Source organism: Dermacentor variabilis, chromosome 1 (genome assembly GCF_050947875.1).
Source record: "Dermacentor variabilis isolate Ectoservices chromosome 1, ASM5094787v1, whole genome shotgun sequence".
Lineage (NCBI taxonomy): Eukaryota > Metazoa > Arthropoda > Arachnida > Ixodida > Ixodidae > Dermacentor > Dermacentor variabilis.
The window spans coordinates 112,099,918-112,119,281 of NC_134568.1; the positions used below are offsets into that span (position 1 = coordinate 112,099,918).

The following is a 19,364-nucleotide window of genomic DNA, read 5'->3' on the forward strand; positions in this document are numbered from 1 at the left end:
GTTAATAAAACTTTTATGCATGAAAAGTGCATTCATTCTGCTTTCTGTTTGTGTATTACATAAAATATTGAGTGCAGTAGTTCCTTCAGCAAAAAAAATCTGGCCTAACCTACAAAAACACCTATTTTCTCCATGGTAGAGAAAGAGTTCATTCGGATTTCACGGGACCGAAAAATGTGTCTGAATTAACCAAATATCGAATTATCGAGGGCATCTAGAAAACAACAAACAAATGCTTACTACATCAATACTTTTTTACTTAGCAAATGAATTAGCAAATCCTATTTCTATTTTGCCTAAAAGCAGTGTGGAAGCTGTCATCTCGCAACTGATTAGTGCTCGCAGCGGCAAAGTCCTCGCGACTTCATAGGCAGTGCGGTCACGGCGCACATCCTCATCCGAGACATGCTTTTCACTCGTGCACACATTGTATTTATTTTTTTGCCAGTGACCTCATTGTCAACAGATCGTCCGTCCGTCCAACAGATCGTCGAGGATGAAGAGCTGGCGCTCTTCATCCTCGACAGCTGCACTGTTCCAATGAGTCAAAAGGAAAGTACCATTTGCCACAAGCACTGCGGTTGAAACCACAGTCACTATCAACGCGATCATGGATGGCGACCATACAGTTCTGAAGACATGCAGTCGCCACGTGCAAGAAGGTCAATAAGAAACTACTGTTTGCCGCAATCGCTCGGGACGAAACCGCGGTTGCTAATGATGCGATCATGGACACCGATCATACAGTTCGGAAGGCATGCTGCCGAGGCATGCATCAAGTCAAAACAAAACCACAAAACCATTGTTTGCCGCGACCACTGCAGATGAAACTGTGGTGACTATCGACGTGATCATGGATGGCAACTAACAATGTTACGAAAGTACACGGCACAGCAGTAAATGCAAGAATAAAGGCTATAAAGGCACAAATAAGCACAAAGCATTCCAACGTTTTTATCGTTAACATACAATTTCTGTTGCTGACTATGGCGATGAGGACTCCGACGCTTTGTTTCAATTGGATGCTAGCGCTGCTTTTGCTTTTTTTGCGTCACACATTTGTGGCACTCCGAGCTCTCCGAGCTCTGAGAGTTTTCCGAATTAACAGGTGTGTGGCCAAATACGTCCGAATTAAAGAGTGTTTGGTTCCATTAAATAACGCATACGCCCGCTGGGACCAGAGAAGTTCAATTCATCTGATTTTTTGAATTAACGAAGGGTGAATAAACAAAGTTTTACTGTATTTGTGACCGGTCGCTTTGCCACTTGAGTAATCTAGAATATTTACAACCAACTTAGAACTGCGACCTCTGTGACCTGCAGGTGTGAATAAGCCCTTCGTCACCATCTTCAAAAAAAACAACAACAACAACAACAACAACAACAACAATAATAATAATAATAATAATAATAATAATAATAATAAAGATGCGGACTAACATTGTGATAAGACCACGTATAGTACTGCCGCATGCTCGGTCCGTGCGCTCGCTCCTGCTACAGCACTTCCTCACTTCAGCGTTTTGATAACAGTTTTCGCAGTGACTGAGTGAGACAAGTTCATGTTTGCTCGTGCGCGCGACGCCACACTTGTTAATTTAATTAGTAAGAGAATGTTTAAAAGTTTATATGGCCGATAAAACCACTATCCTTACTTTTCATTAGTTGTCTACTAATTTGCTATAGCAATCGATGCTTTACCTTTCGGGCGAAACTGGAACTTTTTCTATTTGTGGCACCTTTAGTGTATTGGGAGTAAATCTTTGTTTTTCCAAATGAGAGAAAGTTGTATTTCTGTATCAAAGAATGAGGTGCGCAGTACTGTAAAGGACTTTTCTTTTTTAGGTCACAGCAAACGGGTGCGCGTTGCAATCGAGGGTGGTTTTCCTTTCTTTTTTTGGCCACGGAAAACGAGTGCGCATTACAATCGAGTAAATAGGGTAGATCATTTCAGTAAGTCTCATAGAACCGTTTTAAATGGAGTAGACGTCACGTCCACATCATACTGAAAAGACCACGCAAACTCGAAAACTGTCAGAAACTGCTGCCGACTCTATAACTGGCATACAGCACGGACTGTTCGCCCAAGCCAGCATGCTGAGGACTCCTACTGGCGACGCCTACTGCCTACGCAATATGGCGGTGCCCATGAAAAAGTCTATACAGGCCTCTGAGCTACTCCTTTCAATGTGAAGATTTGTCGATCAATTATAAACAGTGCTATATACAACATGCGTTGCTGAAAGGCACAACCGGATGGGCATAATGTACCCAAATATTGGTGTTTTGACAAACACTAAAATTACCTGTTCTCCACACTTCACTTTGTGTAAACAACAAACAAAATACAAAAGCCTAACTTGTGGCAAAAGGTTCCTTTCAAGACTTGTGGAGCTGCAAAGTTGCTTTATCCTAAACATCCAGGGAAAACATGGGGAAGGCGGGAGATAGAAATTCAAGACAACGAGCAAAACGAGAACAAGGTAAAAGCGGCAGCCAACGTTAGCTCCCGGTTTTACCGTGTTCTTGTTTTACATCCTAAGCATGTCACAACAACGTTATACACAGAACAAGTCACAAAGCTATTTCACCTTTCCCCTGTGACAGAGACTGGAGCAGGCCGCATGGGCAGGTCACAGGCTGACATCTTGGTGCGAGCAGCAGCTTGCTGTTGCACACGCACTTCAGCTGCATCTGCCAGCTGCATCAATGTCTTGCGCTCCGAGCTGTCCTCAAAGTTCTTGCAGCCAACACATTTACACATACTGCTGCAAAGGATTTTGGCCTGCAACCGTAGAGAAGACATGGGTCAATGTGATCACGCGCATATGGACTCGAGAACAAGCTAATACATTGAATGAAGCACTACACCATTCATCTACAAAGACAACTCAGGTTCCACGTAACATCAAACAATTTTTTACTAAGCACTTGAGAGCCAGCTACATTGCCATATAACACAAAAAATATGCCCGATCCATCTTTCATAGGAATCGGTACACACGGAAATGAAACCTGTCTTCACAGAAGGTGTTGTGCATGTTTACTGTACACGAAGAATTAAGTTGCAAGTAGCCATCAGCGGCACCCTATTACTGCACACGGATCCTCGACAATCGCCACACAAACGAAAGCTGTCGAACGGCTCACAACTGGGAAACACCCCCCCCCCCCCCCCCCCCGAGACAATCCATTGCACGCGCTGGAGCACTGTGCAAATCCGCCATAAACCACAGGCATTCACAAACTGTACAAGCGAAACCGAACAGGTTGTTAGTAAATCGCTTTGTGAACTCACAGTTCCCTGTAGCGAAAGGCGCACGATTTGTAGGTTGGCAACCATGTTGCAGGTTTGCTTGGCGAGTGGCGCCCTGCTGCCGATTCGCTTCGGTGAAGGTACAAAGGGCATTTTGTTCTGGCTCCGTAGTGCCTTGGGCAGCCAGTTGAGTTACAATGCACTCAGCTTCAGGAAGGTGGGTGGCAGAGTTCGCAGCTTGCGCAGCGAATACGCGAAGGCATTCTGCTTCACGCTGGAGTGTCTCTTGCTGGACCAAAGTGAGATTTGCCCGTAAACGTCGTTGCCTTTCTGCAACGCTTAGGGCAGCAATTTTCTTTGTTGATGCCATCGCAAGCGAAGCAGCAGGTGGTGTGTAAGCACTGCTGGTGCATGTTGAAGCTGCACTCCTTATGCGACGAGGCGTCACAGGCTAAAATCAGACTCGAAAGACAAGCCATGTGTGGAAACTGCGTTGTCATCTCGGCAGAAGGCCTACACTGTCTACACCAGGCTAAACCGCGTTGGAGCCTCCGCTGCGCTGCGACTACCGAAGAGCTCACTGTCTGCGCTCGTTAGTGTCATGATGTAGTACTTCACTTCTGCGTTCCTAGATGGCGGAGCTATCCCTGTCAAGAGAGCATATTTTATGCACTCGTGGTGAAGTCGTATACTGCACAGGAAATTGATTGTGAACCCCGGCTTTAACACTTTCGTGTTAAAAGGTGCAGCATGCATACAGCATAAGATTGAAGCCCAACTTTAGTGGCTCATGGCTCCCTATGGAGAAAAAGAGCTGCCTGTGCATGCAGAGTTTTGGCTGTTTCACATGGCGTGATTGGGGCGAAAAAAATCGTTCTGCCGCGCACGTCGCAGAGCGATTTTCGCTCACAGCTTTCACATGCGTTTGCGGCAGCGCGATATCCGTCGCAGCGATGCGCAAGGTTGCCTCTTGCTCACAAAGTATCCATGCCTGCATCGTTAAATAAAAACAACATAGAAACTAGTCAAATATTCGAATTTTCCTATTATTATTCGATAATAGAATAGGCACACCATTTGTAACGTTTAAAAGGGTTGAGACTTTACGACAGCTTGCAGATACGGTGAGTGAGGCGCTGCACAAGCGTGCGGCTTGCGCGGCGTCGATGGGGTGGTTCCGTTTAGTACACTCTAGTTTCGTTGTTACTATGGGAGCCGCAACTTTTTTCCCTGGATGATTATTTGCTTTTGCGAAGAACAAACTACTGTTGAGTGTGCATGTATTGGCGGCGAGGAGTTACGGAGTCGCCATCTATCGGAAGCGCCTTGCTGGCGTAGTATGAGGGATCACGTGGCGCGCTCCTCATAGGTTTTGCTGTCAGCGCTCACTGAAAACACCACGCGCGAGCTCTCCCGGACATTTCTGTAAGCACTTTAAAAACGAGAGAAGTTTTTTTACTGTCTAAATAATAATCTTGGGCAAACTGAAAGCACACAATCGTTTATAGACGCTGTCTCTTTACCGAATACGTACAGTGAACGCCACTGCGCGCGGTCGCCGCGATGAAGTCTCCCGAACCAGCTTCTTGCGGGAAAGGTAGGTAAACGCTGAGAGCAAACTATGTGAAATATGTTCCTATAGTGTTTGTATAACTAAATGGAGCGTAATAGAAGGAAGCCTTAATGCAGCGACCGCGCAGATTCGCAGCGACCGACTGCGCGTCTGCATGCTTGTCCGCGCACTGTTTCGCTTTTCCATGCGCGCGTTTTCGCACCGTGCCATGAGCTTTAGGCCGCAGAATATGAGCATTTGACAGTATACAAGCAACCATTGTTGCGTGGGCGCTATCAGAGCTGTTCAAAAATAATTTCATTGTAGAGACTTCGACGCTTGTGATGTGCCGTCGCGACGATTCAATCTTTCTTTTCTTCTAAATTCTTTGTACTTTCAATATTATTTCTCGAGTTGCGTTGCACTGTATGTTCATCGGTGTTCTCAGCGTGCAATTTCCCGCTGCTCCTTTTTTGTAATCCGGTGCATTAATTCATAACATAAACATGACCGTATGCCATGCTTTTTTTAAATGTGCTTCTTAAATGTGCCTTTCCACTCCACTGAACTTGCCAGTATCTATACCATCGACAAGTTCATAGACCAAACCATCATGACATTAGTCGAGCAGCGGACTGGGGTGAGCGTCTCAGTGCGCGTTTTCAGAACATCGCAGACCGGGCGCCGTAGCAGAAATCTTCCTCGCATCTGTGCTTGCTGCATACCCGAGTTGTAGCCGATGACTGTTTGCCGGTTTTATGTTTCGCGAGCCAAGCTTCACGCAGCTTCTTGTCCTGCGGCTACGTGTGAATAAGGCTGACACCGGCCTCCGTTACGTGCGTCCGGCCCTGCGGCACCGAGCAGTAGCCTACCATGTTGCGCGCCTTCAAAGGCAGCTACTACCTATTGTAGTGCTTTCAAGCGTTCTAAAGGAGACACTCGAAGGGGGAAAATTTCGCCACTAAATGAGGACCGCAGCGTACGAGGGAATTTAAACTCGTTTTCAGCTCGCTTCGGCGCTCCCGAAGCAGCCGACGCGGCCGCTATGTCCACGTGATCCCTCCTAGCACGTCACGCCGACGGTGGCGCCAGCTTTTCCAGTGGTGGAGCTCGAGGCCAATATAAGCAGCTGGCGCAATTTGTAGCAAAACGCTCCTTTTCTTCGACTACCCTACCAAACATCCTGCGAAATAACTCCAAAAAATTCTGGAATATTATAAATCCAAAGCGTTCGCAACCACTTGCTCTGTGCGACGAGAAAAATAAGCCTATTCCTGATCAGGAAATCGCCGAAGCGCTTAATCATGCATTCTCTTCCGTGTTTACGAATGAGCCTAAAGGTGAACTTCCTGAATTCCCACTTTTCAGTTACCATACCATGCCCGCAATCACCTTCAGTTCTGATGGAATCAGGAAATGCATTGATTCCTTAAAGCTGTCGTCTTCACCTGGCATCGATGGTATTAATTCTAAAGTCTTAAAAAATACTAAATATGTAACAAGCGAGATATTATGTCACATTTTTCAGCAATCCTTATCATCAGGAGTGGTGCCGGATGACTGGAAAGTGGGTAAGGTTATTCCAGTCCCAAAGAAAGGTCCTTCATCATCATGTAGTAGCTACCGCCCAATTTCTCTAACTAGCGTCTGTTCGAAATTGATGGAACATGTGCTTTACTCCCACATTGCTTCATTCCTAACATCTGTCAGTTTCTTCCACCCTAACCAGTATGGCTTCCGTAAAGGTTTATCTTGTGATAGCCAATTAGCACTCTTTATAAATGACATAAGCTCTAACCTTGATCAAAACATTCCAGTTGATGCCCTCTTTTTAGATTTCGAAAAGGCGTTTGACAAAGTTCCGCATCAACGACTACTCCTAAAACTTTCTCACTTGCACCTTAATCCCCTTGTTTTGAACTGGATACGAAATTTCTTAACTAACAGACAACAGTTTGTGTATGCTAACAACCACTCCTCCTCTAAAAGCCCTGTTCTCTCCGGTGTACCCCAAGGCACAGTTCTCGGGCCCCTCCTATTCCTTATATATATTAATGATTTACCGGCTAATCTCACATCTAACATTCGCCTTTTTGCTGACGATTGCGTCATTTATCGCCCAATCCTAGCTGATACCGACAACCACGCATTGCAAGATGACCTAGACAAAGTTACCTTGTGGTGCAGCATGTGGCTAATGTCACTGAACACTACAAAGACCTTACTAATACCTTTTCATCGACGGAAGATTCACCATACTCCTAAGTACGTTCTCTGCAACTCGGAAATATCATCCGTGGAGTCATGCAAGTACCTAGGCCTTACACTCTCAAATAACCTTTCTTGGTCCCCTCATATTACGAACATCACTAACGAAGCCAATCGCACGCTTGGTTACTTCCGCCGCAACTTGCGCTTCGTACCACCATCCCTAAAGATACTAACTTATCTAAATTTTGTCAGACCTAAGCTAGAATACGCATGCTCTGTTTGGGACCCACACCAAACCACCCTTTCTAACACTCTAGAAGCAGTTCAGAATCGTGCAGCTCGCTATATTTATTCTGATTATTCTTACCACTCTAGTGTCTCTCAGCTAAAATTAAAAGCAGGAATTTCCAATCTAGATATAAGGCGTCATGTTTTCAAACTGTGCCTTTATCACAAATTTTATCATTCTGCTCCTAGTACTCCAGCCATCATTCCAGCACACCGCCAGTCTTGCCGATTATGTCATGAAAAATCTGTGTATCCTCCGCCTGCCCGGACCACTGCGCACCTACATTCTTTCTTTGTGAAGACTGCCCGGGACTGGAATGACCTTCCCGCCGACGCCGTGCACCACTCCAATCCACATCATTTCAAGGCTGCCATTGAATCCATATTCCACTGAAGTGGTCACCCATCCCTCATGTAATACCCCACACTGGGGCCTTTGAGGTAATAATAAATAAATAAATAAATAAATTAAGAGCTTGACGACGGCGGCAATCAAGTGGGTACGTGCCTTGTGTTGAAGTGGCATCCTTCTCCTGATCTGGATTGCGTGCAGCTTCTCCTTTCAAACGAATTGTGTAAGTGAAAGAAAAAAATGTATGAAGCTCCTAAGCCGCAAACGCTGGTGGGTACGCCCTTAACATAGCTAGAATTGACGCACGACATTGCTCCACAGAGCTACCAACGCGCGGTGAAACGCACATTGCCCCTCCCACATCGCGCCAATCGCTGCGACTGAGCAACGGCGCGACCAACTTGTTGGAATCCAGTCGCGGAGAGCCCACGACGTCGCGGCGGTCGCTGAGCGACGGAATTCGCTGTGTCGCTGACTGAAAATCGCGCCATGTGAAACAGCCTTTTGAAACATCACTGTGCATAGCTGAAAAGTAGTGCAACTTCTAGGCTGCCGATTCCGATGCAGGGAGGACAAGGCTATTACGCCACCGCCTTGTTTGCAATGACATACTTGAGGCCCCAATATTGAATACTTCACAGTGCTGGTTTCTGGTGTCTCTACTAGCAGTACTATTCTACCATACTTTGGCATGGATACCAGCATATTAACCCTTCGAGGGTCGAATTATTCTGAAAAAAACTTTCCCGGGTAGTCAAATTATTCTATTGCGGATCTTGAATGTACAAAATGTATAAAGTCAGGAATAAATACTAAAAAATAATTAGGAACAGTATTTTGGTGTCGGCATCACTCAGAACTGCAAAATGTTCAATAGTATTTCCGAGCGCGGTACTCCTTGAAACACAGGTCTACGCACAGCACCTTATCGCAGTCTGCACACCTAAAATGCATGTCTGTTCTCTTGGAGCGAGGAGTTGTGTTGGCACACACATGACATCTCTGCGTGCGGCTGCCTTCGGCAGAGGTCTGATGCACCCTCTTGCGTAAGCGCATTGCCGCAGAGAGCGAGAATACCTCATGAGCGGTGGTGAAAAAACAAGCTAAGGGCAGCGCCAATCAAGATAGAAATCAACTTCCATCGCCCTGCAAGAGAGTGCCGACAAAGGAAATGACGTTTCGCGCGCCTCCGTTGCGATCACGCGGCGAAACCGAAACCGTCAAAGGGGCGTTGCCGCAGTCTGAGCGACGCGCTGAAGCTAGCAATCAGTTCTGTTTATCTCCCCAAGAAGGTAGCACAAATTTCAAAAACTTCTTCCAAGTTCTAAGAGGTGGCAACACCTCTCGGTGAGCACGCATCCTCATTATGGTGCGAAATTTCAAACGGAGGGTCGGAACCATACCCGTACGGCAAAGATCTTGCGGGACAGAAAACCGCCGCCGTACATGTACAGCAAGAACCTTCAAAGGGTTAAATGCAAAGATAAAACTAGTGATGCTGAAAACACTTCACCAGAAAATTGGTTTTCATGCGGCTATAAGATCATCATGAGCACGTGCTGCAGTTACATTAATTTTTCTCTTATTTCACATTCTTTACAATAGGTTTGTAAATAGGACAAAGCAATCACCCATATGTTGTTTGTTCATCTATTACTGTATGTAACTGCAGCAATGACTCTGCCCTGAACACAAATAACACAGTAAGTTGCAAGAAATGCCAGTATATTGCTAAACAACGTGAAGTGTCCTACAGCCAAGGAAAGTGACATACAATATTACCCATGTACATTGCGTGAAGTATTCAAAATATTTCCCCGTAATATGAAAATTTGCATAACAGGGGAGTCGGCCTTCATGAGACCCACATTGAAAAAAGCAAACATTCAGTGCCAATATAAATTTTATACAGGATGCCAAATAAGTTGCATGCTGGAAATTTTTTTTCTACCCCAGGACCTAGAATGCTTTGTAGACAAAAATATTGTTACGTAGGAAGACGCAGACGAAAAGCTATATACAAGTATATTTACAGGGAAATACACTGCACTTGGCCAAGAGGCAACAGCCCGCGCTAGCCTCCAATCGTCATCGTCGTCTTCTCACTGCTCACCTCTTCGTCATTGGAAATACTGTTCCGTAGCAATATACAGTACCACCCAAAACTCCGGAATTAGTATGAAAGCAAATTTACTAGGCATTACGATTATATGCTGAGATTGTTATTAAATTCTGGGGTTTTACATCACAAAACTACAATCCGAATTATGAGGCATGCTGTAGTGAGAGACTCTGGAATAATTTTGACCACCTGGAGTTCTTTAACATGCACCCGCTGCAGGGTACACAAGTGTTTTTGCATTCGTTGCATCGGAATACGGCCACCGCATCCAGGATCGAACATGCAATCTCTTGTGCAATGCCATAGACATTGAGCTACTGCAGCAGGTGCTGAGATTGTTGTGAACGGGTAGCCCACAGCACTAACATCATGTATCTTTTTCTTATAGGATGGAACAAAGGAGAAAGTTTAGTGTACCAAGAAGTCAAATCTGTCATGGCTGGAAGAGTGAATTCAAGATGTCTTTTTTTTAAAACCTGGGAAATGATACCTAAACATACCCACAAACTCATTGGCACAATTCTATGTATTTGACATAGTGCACAAAATAGTTAGTTTCATTGATTTCAACTTGCAACCTTTACAGTCAAGTCTGCTTGCAATTTGTCTAATTCAGCAGTCCTAAACTCCCACAAGCTGTTGACTACCTGCCAATGTGCAAAACCAGCTACGTTGGCAAGTTTGTAGCAAAGCACGCAGTATAGCACTGCCACCTCGCAACACACGCTACCAATGCCGACTCCCATACTCTCCTAAATTCTATGCACACAGTTCGGTATGTATTGGCTGAGGAGTGTGTACATTCAATGACACTGCAATAAACACTTTTAGTGCGAAATGACCTGTACAACAAAGGAGGACAATGAGCCCTGGTTGAGATTCTATCTTATACATGTATTGTGAATATCACTACAGTCAAATCTCATAATAACTCAACAACGAAGTCGTATAAGCCATGAACAATTTTTTGTTATATCTGAATTTGTTATAAGCATACACAGAAATATCAGAGGAAAAAAAAAGTGCACCATGTCGTTTATGTTAAAAAAAAGTAAAGCAGTGTGCCTCCGACGGGCCAGAAATAGTATCCTGCGGACTTTTATGGGCTGTCGGTGCCAAGTGTGCTGCTGTGAAGCCGCACTGTAAAGCAATAATTCCATATAATCTACACCAGGACTTTACTGTTAAACTTTTCTAATTTCTGGTGCAAGTTATGCGCGAAGTACGGTACATATGAGCACTCTGCATCGCTGCAAGTATGCAACCATACAATCAGTGTCATCACACAGGATCAGCATGCTGGTGTGCAGTACAGACAGCGGTCCAATGAGCCAAGCTGCTGGCCAAAACATGAACCTGTCTCCAGTATGTGTACTTTAGAGTTGGTATTGATGAGTTTTGCCACCAGCAGACTTTTCGGACACGGAGGGAACCGAATGTGGATCCGTAATCTGCTACTATGGTCATCAGTCTAGCCTTTGTGACCGTGGTCTTGATTGCCTATAAGACCTGCAAGTGCAAACATATTGACGGCGAGCTTGCCACAACAGCTTGTCACCATCCACTTTGCTGGCCGCAATGCGTAGGCAGCTAGGCCTGACCAGGGCCGTCTTGTAAAGCGTCAGCAACCAAAGTTGCGGCTTCATGCCGGTCGATGTGATAGCAACTATGTTCACGGCAGTTGTGTTTCTGGCATCGCGCACAAAGTCCGTGCCCAAAACTTTGTGCAATGTCTGAAATTTAGGTTATCATTATTCTAGTGCTAGGCGTAGGCGGCAATGCCGCAGGGAAGTCCGAACAATCGCGCCAGTCTGAAAAATAAGTTGGCCGATAACTATAATCGATACCGAGTTGGATACCACATTTTTGATTTTATTATAGCAGTAGAATATCCCATTGACATAAAGCACGGCCAAGCAAATTTTATACAGTAGACTTCCGTTAATTCGACTCCTGTTAATTCAATCCTGACTGAATGTCCCGGCCTGCACCCATGCATTTCTATGGGCCCAAACTTTCGTTATTTCGATCCTAAAATTGGACTGCATCAGTTAATGAGAACTTGACCAGTCAGCATGCATGCGCCCATATGGTGACCCCAATAGCAGCTTCTTTACCAGCAAGACCTGTCTCGGCGGAGCTTAAAAGACAGTGAATACGCAGAACACATGCCATCTCCCCTCGAAAACGCCTATTTTTAGCCAGCCCAAGGAGGATTTTCAAGCAATAATGGTAGCTCACAAAGTCTGATTACAGCATTTACCAGATTCTAATGCACGCCCATTTTCTTTTTCCCCGCCCAAGAAAGTTACAGCCATATAACACGGCTGAACTGCGCCGAAGCTGATTTTAGGAAACCAGCCATCACTGTGCTGTACATATTAGAACCTTGCCAACTTTTGTGCTAAAGAATGGTATGCGCGTTAGATTTCTACTTTGCACATATAGAAAGCGGATGCATGTTTGATTCCGGGACATTTTAGAATCAAACAAATACTGCCAAATGAATGAACGGTGTATTTTGTCAGTTTTCCTGCATCTTGCTTACTTCAACCCGCCATATATTTTGATCAGTTTTGTCGATCCTGTCAGGGTCAAAATAACGAAAGTCGACTGTATTTACTTCTTTATATCCGATATTTCATTATATCGAGGTCCAACTGTATAATGAATTTTACAACCACTTTGCCTGTAGAACAATATACTGTAATATGTGCATACCGGGTCACATTCTGGTCTCTTGAACAAAGTTATGTCAACGTGCCTGCACTGACTATATTGTTACTTTGCCAGTTGGCAACAAACATACACAATCGCGAATTTCTTACAGGCCTGGCCCTGAAATGTGAGAAAAAAATGTTGCGACTCTAGACGTTTAAAAATGCACTCATTGTGGACAACTGCTCTGCCACTGAGCAAGATCCCGGTGCTGGAGCACATTGAGGTGATTTTCCTACTTACAAAGCTGGATAACGACACTGCAGTCATTACACATGGGCACAAATAGTCAAAATAAAGCTTGGTTTGTTTTGGCACTCCAATTTTGTCTTATTTAGTACCCTAAATGGACGCATACTCTATAACAAGGTGACCCATACACAATGAAGAATATCCTTGGCCTCACTCACTCCATTATTTCTATTACTACACAAGAATACACAAGAATAAAATTAAAACAGCGGCGCGCATGGCTTGCTGTGCATTGGGGAAGATGCTTCAGTATATGTGCGCCTTCTAACCATGGCCGCAACAGACTGCTGCAAGTGCATAGCCAAGCGGTCTAGCATATTCTGGGACAGTATTCTATAACAATCCATTCCAATCATTGACTCAGATGAAGGCGCTCAGACTCGGATGAAGCACACTGTCTTGGAACAGAGACAACGTGCTTCATCCGAGTCCGAGCGACTTCATCCGAGTCAATGATTGATCATAATGCAATATTTGAAGCCAGTCATCCGAGCGACACCAGTTCCAGACATTCAAAAAGCTGATGCTGATACTTCTTGCATCATTATAAATTACGGACAATACATCACTTCGAAAACCGAATTGAACTGCAGAAGAGCGCAATTGTCACCACTTAAGCAGACGGCCACAAGTGACATGGCATTTATGCCTCTGTTGCGCAAGCATGAAGCGAGCATCCTTTCAAGCCGCACCCTCGCTCAAATGCTGTGGGTTTGCATGCTGGCTTCTTTTGGGCACAACGTAAGGGCTGATCGGCCTGCTCAAAAGTGGCGATCATCTATCTCAAGGTCACAATTAATACACTGTGACCACATTGATGCTTCCTTGACAATGTTCTAAATGAGAGAGAGAGAGAGAGAGAGAGAGAAGAGAGACTTAAAAGAGTCCCTAGCTCACCGCTTCTATATGAGGCCACAACAAAATGGCAGAGAGCAACCGGGCAAGTGAATGGGAGCGGTGATAGAAAGAAGGGAGAAGGAAAAAGTGAGAACGCGGCCTGGTGTGGTGTCTGGCTTTTCAAGCGAGCAAGTGCCGGGTGAAAAGGGAGTGAAAGCGAAGCTACCGGCACTGCCATGTTGCCTTATCCCTGGTGTTTTCGATGTTAAGACTCTGAGATAGCTGGAGTACAGCGTAAAAACTCTTCGGGATAAAGGGAGAAAAACACATGGTTTGGCACCACGGCAGAAAAAGAATTTCGACTTAACAAGGGTTTACTTTATACTACAAGAATTGCTCTGGATCTGGTTGCAGTGCAGTATACAAGGAATAAACTGGTGCATGTACAAAAAATCATGTTTCATGTCAATCTGTCAAGATTCATGTCAAGCATATGCCAAGAAAGGAGAAGTTAGGAGATTGGTGCGCTTTTTATAAGACGGCGCCATAAATATATGGCATCGACCATTTTGGACTTATTCACGGCGCCATATATATTTACGTCATTAACCCTGAGAAGGTTGAAATACTTTCTGAATATCTTGTACATGTCTGCCCAACAGCCACACTAACCTGTGTGACCCTTACCTCATAGCATTCACAGTAGTTCTTTAGGCAGCCAGATCGTTTGCAGTTACAGCCTTTGGTATGACGTCGCTCATGGTCTCCTTCTTTGCCTTTGCCTGCAATGGCAAGTTGAAAAAAGATTACAACACAATGCTACAGGGCAATAGACTTGTCATATGACAAGCAATGACGTGCCGAGCTAAAGCTATAAAAAAAATCTTCCAGTCAATGTTCAAATCCAGGTCATATAGTGCATAAGTTCACCTCTAAAATGCACACTGCTTGGGCAGCAACTAATGCAGCAGTTGCTCACCTATCAATGATAGGTGAGTGACTAATACCCGTGTCACACGGGCATTTGGAAGGCCTTCCAACCGATAGTCAGTTGACTCAAAGGTCAAGTTCGATCTGCTACACAGGCGGTTTCGAAGGCCGCCGAGTCAATAGTCTATCGAGTCAACGGAGCACCTTACAACGCTATCGAAATCTCGATGGCCTTTGAGCAACAGAAACGGAAACAGTGCGAACATGCCCTCTCGTTCACAGTGTGCTCATACTATCGGTTAGAAAGAACAAATCAAACCAAAATGCTCTAAAAATACTATATATGAGTGTTATTAATTATTCAACAAAATATTTTTGCCACTTGATATGTGCGAACTGCACATACTCTCGACAACACCGACATGCAGCGACGCAAATGTTGCCGCAGTTTCGCTACTCAACAACTTAAAAACTAAACATATATGTATTGCAATGTATAAACATTTCTTTAAATGTATAAACAAACATAAAAGAAATTATAGTGGTTTTAATGTTGCTTAACTTTTCGTGACATGAAAACGAAAGTAAAGATCCGCAGCGCCACACAATTTTACGAGAAACGCCTGAACCACTCAACGGCCTTTCGAAAGTGCCGTGTAGCAGCGCGACAACTCCTTTGAGTCGATCGAGTTGTGGCATTTCGAAGGCCGTCGATTGGAAGGCCTTTCAAATGTGCCCGTGTGACACAGGTATGACACATACACAAAAAAGAGCACAGTGCTAACACTAACTTCATTAGTATTGGCCTCATTTAGTTAATTTCTGTTGGCAGCAAAAGAGAGCAAAAAAGAAAAATCAGGAGAATACGAAAGTTAAATGTGTCTTCGCAGAAGCTATTGCATGTTTGCTCCATAAACTCGAAGTCCACTGCAACGAAAGGCGCACAATTTGCGGGTTGGCGAACATGTTGCAGGTTTGTTTGGCGCGCAGTCGCTTTGGCGAAGGTGCAAGCATTTTGGACCAGCTCCATAGTCAGTTGCCAGTTGTGACACACTCAGCTTCAGGAATGCGAGCGGCATAGTTCGCAGTGTGCGCTGTGAGCATGTTCTGCTTCACACTGGCATGTCTCTCGTTGAAACAAAGATAGATTCGTCCGTCGACGTCACTGCCTACCTGCGCTACTTAGCGCAGCAGTTTTCTTAGTTGGTGCCATCGCAAGCGAACCAGTAGGCGGCGTGTAAGCACTACTGATGCATGTTGAAGCTGCACTCCGTAGGTGATGAGGCGTCACAGGCTAATCAGACGCGAAGGTCAAACCACGTGCAGAAACTGCGTCGCCACCTCAGCAGAAGGCCTACACTGCATACACCAGGCTACACCGGGTTGGAGCCTACGCTGCGCTGAGACTACCGAAGCAATCACTGTCGCTGCTCGTTAGTGTCATGATGCAGTACTTCGCTTCACTGCTCCTAGAGGGTGGTACCATCCCTATCAAGAGAGCATATTTTACGTGTTTGCACCATGTCACATCCGTTGCAGGAAGATGATGGTGGACCCCAGCATAAAACACTTTCATGTTAAATGTGCACCTTATTGCTGCCTGTCATCGTCATGAAAATTCCACCTGACAAAAGTTTTTGTTTAGAATGTGCAGGAAAGAAATTTGAAGCTTCTAGTATCTATCCAAGTCCATGTAAATATAGGCTTGTAGACGACTGGTAGAGTGGCCAGTCATGTGGCTGTCCAGGCCTATGGCTAGATTGGTCTCTCTCGTGCTTGCATAGCATGCAACTTCATCGTCGTCTTTGTTAGGTGTGGTAGCATGGCTTACAGTAGCGCCAGCACAAGCTCATGTCAGCCCTGTTCATTTCAGCACTTCTTATTTTTTTGTCCCCAGAAGAGCAAAAATTTGACGCTAAGTTTATCTTGATCAAGACGCAGGACAACTCTCACGTTGGGGCACCCGATGTCGCAAGCCATACACTTGAGAGCAGTTCATGCCCAGCAGTAATGGTTTAGTGGTAGAGCATTTGCACTATGAGAGAGGACACAGGGGGTTCAGCTGCAAAAGGCTTTAGTAATAATGACTGTCAAGTGGTATCCGGGTGCTCCTTCCCTAAAACCACATAGGACCTAGACAACTGCGCAGCCCAGTGGTGGTGCACATCAGCCTGTCTATCGCAAGTTCGCTCTATGCATTTTTCTGCTAGTTCAGGTAGAACTGGATTAATATGAGAAAACTTGCTCGCCCACAGAAAAGCTACATCACAGCAACGGCAATGTCAACGCACATGAATCACACACAAGGACATGCCCAATGTCTTACTTTACTATCATGAGATTGTGATAACCACTACCTAATCCACATGATGACACATTTAGGCCACCTGAATCTGTCGGCACACTCAAGCTCGTTTGTGTAAGTGATCGCATGAGCGTAAAGCGCAAAGCATTGAGCACAGGTGCCCATCTCGCACTGACTGTCATGGTACAACGTTATGATCAAAGACATCGTTAGACTGATATTGCACACAAAATAAAAAAAAATGTCGAAATGTTTAAGGGACAGAAAATATAGCTAAATAAAAAAACAAGAACAAGACAAATGCATTACATCAACGTCTGTTAAAAGTTTGACTGTATGCTATTTCGAATTCCAAGCAATCATCGACTAACCACCTAAATGATGACTTAGCTTGAAAGGAAAATTGGGGTCAAGATTGCATGCATGACACACAGCTTGTCAATATTCCATATGTAATGATGTTTAATTAAAGATGAGAAGCAGCAGATAAACAGCAGCCTAGCAGCAGCGCACAGCCCGAGCTCTCTTGCAAATCACAGCATGGGTCGTCGCCTTCGTCTCCGAGCTGCTATCGGAAACACGAGGCGCGTCTGCTTCATTACATTGGCCCCGAGTGTGAAACGGGGCCATCCTGGCGATTCAGGGAGCAGAGAAGATGAGGGGGTCGAAATAAGGCTTCAGCCGGCTAACATGCACCGTCTCGCAACCTCGCCAATGAAGGTCCGGCGATGGTGTGACGGGCTCAACGATATAGTTCACAGGGGAGGAGGCGTCAATAATCCGGGACGGACCGCGGTACCGTGCAAGTAGTGTAGGAGAAAGGCCAGGCATGTGAGGTGGTATCCGTAGCCAAACAAGGGAGCCAGCAGGGAAGGTGGGCGTTGCCTGATGACTGTCGCGTCTTGTCTTCTGACGCCCCTGATCCTCGCTGGTCAACGAACGAGCCAGGTGGCGGCAATTTTCAGTTTATCGGGCGACTTTTGAAATAGTTGTGCACTCGGAAGCGTCAGGTGAGTAGGGCAGGATAGTATTCAGAGAACACGAAGGCTCACGCCCATTCAAGAGAAAAAAAGGTGAAAGACCGGTGATCGCTTGTGTCGCGGTGTTATAAGCGAAAGTAACGAACGAGAGTACGGTGTCCCAATTGGTGTGGTCGGACGAGACGTACATCCTCAACATGTCGCCCAGTGTTCGGTTGAAGCCGTTCGTTTGGGGGTGATACGTGGTCGAATTCTGGTGAATGATCTGGCACTTGCGAAGGAGGGATTGTATCGCTTCTGACAAGAAGACACGACCCCTATCACTGTGTAGTCTTCGAGGAGCACCGTGACGAAGGAAAAAGTTGCCAAGAATGAATATCGCAACATCGTGCGCAGTCGCAGCTGGAAGAGCCGTGCGGTCTTGGTGTAGCGCATCAGGTGACCAACGCCAACAATAATCCAGCGGTTTCCACATCCGCTGTATCGGAGCGGGCCATAGCGGTCGATGCCTACGCAGCCAAACGGTCGAGCAGGGCAAGGTAGCGGCTGTATTGGGCCAGTTGGCTGCAATGGGGGAGTTTTTTTTGGCAGGCGGTGCATGACCGAACATACCGCTGCACAAACCAATACATTCCACACCAGTAATGTCATTGACGCAGCCTTGTGAAGGTATTTAGGACACCGGCGTGGGCGCTTTGAGGGTCAGCATAGAAGTACGCTCACATATCGGAGCGCATGTGAAGAGGGATAGCCAGAAGCCATTTCCAACCGTCAGGCATATAGTTGCAGCGGTAGAAGGTGTTGGCTCGCACGGCAATGTGGGCTGCTTGACAGCGTGGCGTCCGCGTTGAAGGAACGACCGATGGAGCAGCAAGGTAGTCGAGCAGCAGGGCAAGCGATGGATCCTTGCGTTGCACGGAGGGCATATCAATAGCCGTCAGTAGTGACAAGTCTGAGGTCGGAGAAGGAACGGAAAGAGAAGCCACATCACGTGTCATCGGTGAGTGAGAGAGCGCGTCAGCGTCTGAATGCTTTTGACCAGAGCGGTATCCGACACCAATGTAATATTCCTGCAGGCGAAGCGCCCAACGGCCGAGGCGGCCCGACGGGCCTTTCAAGGAGGAGAGCCAACAAAGGGCGTGATGGTCAGTGATGATGCTGAAAGGACAGCCATAGAGGTAAGGAAACTTGCCCAATGCCCAAATGATGGCTAAGCATTCCTTCTCTGTAACGGTGTAATTCATCTCAGCTTTTTTAAGGGTACGGCTGGCATAAGCCACGACATATTCATTCGTGGTTTTCTGTTGGGCCAAGACTGCACCAAGGCCAACACCACTGGCTTCGGTGTGAACTTCTGTCGGCGTAGTTGGGTCGTAGTGGCGAAGAATCGTAATGGTGATCGAAATCGTAATGGTGAAGTCAGCAACTCGCGTAACTTGTCAAAGGCTTCATCGCATACTGATGACCATGTGGAAATGCCTTTGCTTGCGGTAAGCAGCTTCGTCAAGGGTGCGATAATAAAGGCGAAGTTCCACACAAAGCGTCAAAAATAAAAGCACAG

General features: G+C 45.7%; 1 protein-coding gene across 11 annotated transcripts in view; it reads right to left on the minus strand.

The window, feature by feature from the left end:
• Window positions 1-19,364, minus strand: part of LOC142582887 (uncharacterized) — a 98,901-nt gene that overhangs the window by 19,035 nt on the left and 60,502 nt on the right. For 10 of the 11 annotated variants that reach the window (XM_075693004.1, XM_075693013.1, XM_075692990.1 and 7 more), the window contains exons 11-12: window positions 14,276-14,370; window positions 2,592-2,785 (exon numbers count right to left, since the gene is read on the minus strand). In XM_075693004.1, the coding sequence (XP_075549119.1) occupies window positions 2,592-2,785; window positions 14,276-14,370 (289 nt within the window). Of the gene's footprint in view, window positions 1-2,591; window positions 2,786-14,274; window positions 14,371-19,364 lie in introns of those variants that run through there. The other variant, XM_075693073.1, reaches the window with a different exon arrangement.